General features: G+C 29.9%; 1 protein-coding gene across 1 annotated transcript; it reads right to left on the reverse strand.

Moving 5' to 3' along the window:
- Window positions 1-4,596: 4,596 nt before the first annotated feature.
- On the reverse strand, window positions 4,597-5,127 carry LOC142541772 (uncharacterized). Its single transcript, XM_075648237.1, has one exon. The coding sequence runs from the start codon at window positions 5,125-5,127 to the stop codon at window positions 4,597-4,599; it is 531 nt and encodes a 176-aa protein (XP_075504352.1).

Below are 5,127 nucleotides of genomic sequence, written 5' to 3' on the forward strand. Positions count from 1 at the left end.
TCATCTTGTGTTACATCTAAGGCAAAAGATCACATATTCACATATTAAATTTGAAGAAAATAATTAGATATTTAAAAAACTATTTCTGACAATTCAATTCAAGTTAAACGACTCGAAAAAATGTCAAGAAAAATGAACATGCAATCTCAATATGCACTATTATGATTTATGATGGACAGATGTTTTATGATCACAATATATCTATAATATTATACCTTAGGAAATCATAGTTCCATTCTTAATAGTTCATATATAATTCGAATTTTGAAATAATCGCGTCGTGTTCAAATATCGAGTCCGACTCGAATTTATAATTATATGCTAATTATTATATATTTTAAGCAGCTTCGCAAAGAGGCGACACAAAATTGCGTTCATTTGAATGGGATGTTTTTTTTATGCTCAACCATTAATTATCACTATAAGTTTTATATTGGCAGATGTTTAACAAATGTTTTCGAACAAATTAGGGAAAAAATTTACGTACGAATCACTCACCTATATATGGATGAAACATAGATACTAAACATCTTGATCAAGAAGAGAGGTGTGAATGGCGATTCCGATAGACATGCATCTTTTACATATATATTACAATTACAATTAGGGACGGGACGGGTCGGGTCGGGTCGAGAATACGATATCTTGTGGTACTATTTGACACATTTGGTGGTACTTGGACGAAAGGCCATTGAAAATACACATGTATGTTCCATGAATTTAGTGTGAATTATAGGGAGATTTTGAATACAATCACATTATAGAAACATATATAGCTTAAAAATGGATGAATTATTTCACCCACTAACTCACTTTTTAAACGAAGTACGACTCGATTTACACTTCTAGTCCTGCCAAATAGACATGGAAAGAAAAATTTTGTAGAATAAAATCTAAAGAGCACATAAAATTTCATTAATTCTCTTGTTGACCACAAAAACCCAACTCAATTCTCATTTTTTCTATATTGGAATAAGAATAATAATTATAACAATACAAGTGGCTAGCTAGTAGTAAAACAAGGCATAAGTATGTGTAGGATTGAGTGGTTCTTGTATTCTTCAAAATCCCATTATTATATAGCTCATATTTTGCTTGTCATCGATATCATTAATAGGTGGAAATTTACTCTGGAAATGACTCGAACTCAATCAAAATTGTGCCACCATATATATACATACATATTATATAATGTATGTATATCTATATATATATATTATATACATAGAGGAAAATTTCAATTTTAGGTTTGTAAGTGAGGAAAATTTACATTTTTTGGTCCTATAATTTTTACTTTTGGTTATGGAGTATGTTTCTTGTGAGACGATTTCACGAATCTTTATCTGTGAGACGGGTCAACCCTACCGATATTCACAATAAAAAGTAATACTCTTAGCATAAAAAGTAATACTTTTTATGGATGACTCAAGTAAGAGATTCGTCTCACAAAATACTATCTGTGAGACCGTCTCACACAAGTTTTTACCTTGATTATGTTAATAATTATTTTGCACTTTATCCACGTAACTTGCATTTTTTTTCCATTTTTTGTTATATTAATGATGAAATTGCATTTTTAGTTTTGTAGCTTGTATGTTTTTTTTTCATTTTTTTACTGAAGTCCATAGTCATATGTAATATGTGATATAGATTTTGTTCTCGTCACATGAGTCATGTAGGATAACATTGATGTCAAATAAGCAATATTCGATTAATTTAGTGGCTTTGAGCTAAATAAATGACCAAAAAATTGGATAAAAACTAAATTTTAACAAATTTCATGACTAAAATCTAAAAAATCAATTAATTTATAAGACTAGAATTTCAATTTTTTATTTTTTTAAAATTGCAGTTTACATTATTTCTCTCAAGTTGTAAAAGGTAATGATATTTAAAGACTGTTTGGGGTGCCCCATTTTCTTTCCGTAATCGAGTACTCCTTTTTGTATTCATCCAGATATTATTTAATTCCCCAAAATAAATGAATATATTCGATTTTTTTTTTATTTTATTTTCTCAAAGACTAATCGACAACCTTAAGCTAGGGTCAAACTGAGCACTCCAAAACTAACATCTTGGAATCTTCAAATTCTCCAAGTACATAATTATCATGCATTTCTCAGGTAATGAATTATCTTTATCGAGAAAATGCATCATTTATTTGCATTGATATGAGAATCTCGAGGAAGAAAAAATAATTTGAAACATGTAAAATTATATAAGCTAAAATAGATATTAAATGTTAAAAAATCGAGGGTACAATTTAATTATTTTTTTCAGTCTTAGTTGTTTATATTTTTGTTTTTACAATTTTAATCATTTTCTTCGACATGATTCTGACGTGTATAGTAACATATCAGCACTCTATGTTAGAAATGATTAAAATTACTAAAAATCTGAAAATACAAGATTAAAGTAAATTCGATAACATAGATGACTAAACTTGTAAATAAACAAATATATAAAACCAAAAATATAATTTTTTCGAAAAAATTAATACATTATGTTTCTGTTAATTTGACCTCTAATTTTACCAAATATATTTGCATTTCCAATTAAAATTAAAATTCTAGAATTTTTTCAAAATGTGGTTTCAAAGAAATTTCAGGGAAACTATCATTTCGGGATTGAAATATTTTTTTGTCGTAAATATTTTTATATAATATTTTTGGTCTCTAAATTATTCTACTCAGTATGCATTAGTTTACCTTAACATCAGAGTTGATTGTGACAGAGTAATTTGATTAATTTACTTTGTAAGAATAGATTAGTTCTCTTAATCTGTAATTCTAGCTACTAAACTTAATTATTTTCTTTGAATATTGTTTCACGATATTTATTATTATATGAAATCGTAGTTCCCTTTCTTCTCTTCTCTTCTCTTCTCCTTTCTCCGTAGTTAATTTGATTCAGCTTGATGTCGTAAGAATTCTCTCTGAATAACCCTCGACTGAGATAAATAGATTGATGGACTATGATGAGGTAGCTTAGATTCGAGATATAAATCTCTTCCAAGCATGTCACCGGAAGACTATATATATTGAGACTTTCATCTAATACGTACGTGAGTGTCACATCATCGATGCTCAAATGAATGTACAACATATCAAAACTCGTATATACATATATATAATATAATTGAGTAAATAAGCTTTTTCTATCCCCATTCATCCTGCAGGTCAAGTTAAAATTGAAATGGAAACCCGACCCACGCAAAACTTAAATAAAATTGAAATTTATAAATCTACTTGAAGAATATATAATCCACGCCAAGTAATATCTAAACCGATGTAATAAAAAGTAAGCACGAGATTTTGTAGTAATTGAGTCGACTAATTGATATAATTTTATGAATAAAATATTAGAAAGTCATGGTGGAATTAATATAAGATTTTAGTCATAATTTCAGATCAACAAATTGTCAAACTATGACTGAAATCGGAGGATTGGTGGAGGAGTTAGTCACCCGCATGCGTTGATCATTCATGCCCCTTCATAATAATGCACCACGTCCATTATAATTTTATATATAAACATAATTCAAATGACATTAATTTATTTTTGACCATTTCTCTCATTCTAAAAGTACGTATATTTTTACTCTCTACAATTTAAAATTGAGTGAAACCGTCTCACACAAGTTTTTTGTCAAATATCTTTCACTCTCTGTCCCAAACATAATTTTTTTTCTTAGATTCGAGAAAGAAGTTCATTGTAATTGAATCTCGATCTCGTTATAAATTTGAAATTTGATGTCATATAGCCTACAAGTGATTTAGAGAATGATTTTATTTCACACCAAACAAGATTTTTATTTTATCCTTAATTCCTCGTTATTTTATCCTTAATTCCTTGTTCAATATTCAATAAATTGTAGGTCTTTTATGAGACGGTCTCACGAATCTTGATCTGTGAGACGGATCAATCCCTACCGATATTCACAATAAAAAGTAATACTATGAGCATAAAAAGTAATACTTTTCATGGATGCCCCAAATAAGATATCCATCTCATAAACTATGACCCGTAAGACCATCTCACACAAGTTTTTACCTTCAATAAAATTTTGCACATCTTTTCAAAATTTAGTCAACACGGATATATTAGCAAAAACAAAAATAAATGCTACTATATAAAAAAGTGCAATATATATTTGGATAATCAAAAAACAAATGCAATGTACATATTTGAGATGATAGAATACTACTAATGAAAGGGGAGACCCTTGGAACTTGGTGTAAATGGTGAAACATTTTTTGCCTTATCTAAACTACCCTTATTTTTTTAATATTTTTTTTTCTAATATACATATTTCTTAGCAATAAATTTGTTCAATTCAGTAGATTGTAAAAAAAAAAAAAACATGAATTAAAATATGTAAAGTTACTTTAAATCTCCTATTTATCTAACTTATATATGCAGTATTGTGTTCTACAAATTCTTGAGAGTTCTCTAGTACATATTTCATTTTCTTGTCTAATAGTTGTTATCACTGTTTCTTTTTTTTTTGACCAGCAAAATGTATCCATTTTATTAAGAAAAAACCAATGTTCACAGATACAAATTAACCAACCAAGAAGGAAATTCTCCATTCACTCAACAAAAAGGCGAGGGAGAGGAAATAACAAATTGAGCTAGAGAATGTGCTATGACATTAGCAGATCGTCGCATGTGTTGTAGACTCAGTATCCACGGTTCCTTTATCAAGTTCTTAATCTCTTCTGCACAAGAGCCAATATATCCAAGGTCTGAAGATGGATCCATAATTGCTTGCACGGCCATCTGTGAGTCCGAGTAAACATGAGTGCAGACTAAACCCCTCTGGTATACGTGTTTTATTCCTTCCTGAATAGCCAACATTTCCGCATGGACCACCGATATTGGTGGCTCGATTCTGTTTCCGAAGGCCAACACCATATTCCCATCCTGATTACGAATTACCCCAGCAATCCCATAGATGTTGAGATGATCATTAACAGCCGCATCCACATCAAGCCGCAGATGCTGAGAGGGTGGAGGAGTCCAAACCTTTATCAACTCGGCCGCTGGTTCAGGATTGCTAGTCTGAGATGCCTTCCCAAGTGCCCAGAATTCTTCGATGTAGCTGTCATTCCATTGTTTCGACAT

Source organism: Primulina tabacum, chromosome 4, assembly GCF_025594145.1.
Source record: "Primulina tabacum isolate GXHZ01 chromosome 4, ASM2559414v2, whole genome shotgun sequence".
Taxonomy (NCBI): Eukaryota; Viridiplantae; Streptophyta; class Magnoliopsida; order Lamiales; family Gesneriaceae; genus Primulina; species Primulina tabacum.

Bases quoted from the DNA above. Each gene is read 5' to 3' on its own strand.
- LOC142541772 (XM_075648237.1), bottom strand. From the start codon at position 5,127: ATGTCGAAACAATGGAATGACAGCTACATCGAAGAATTCTGGGCACTT.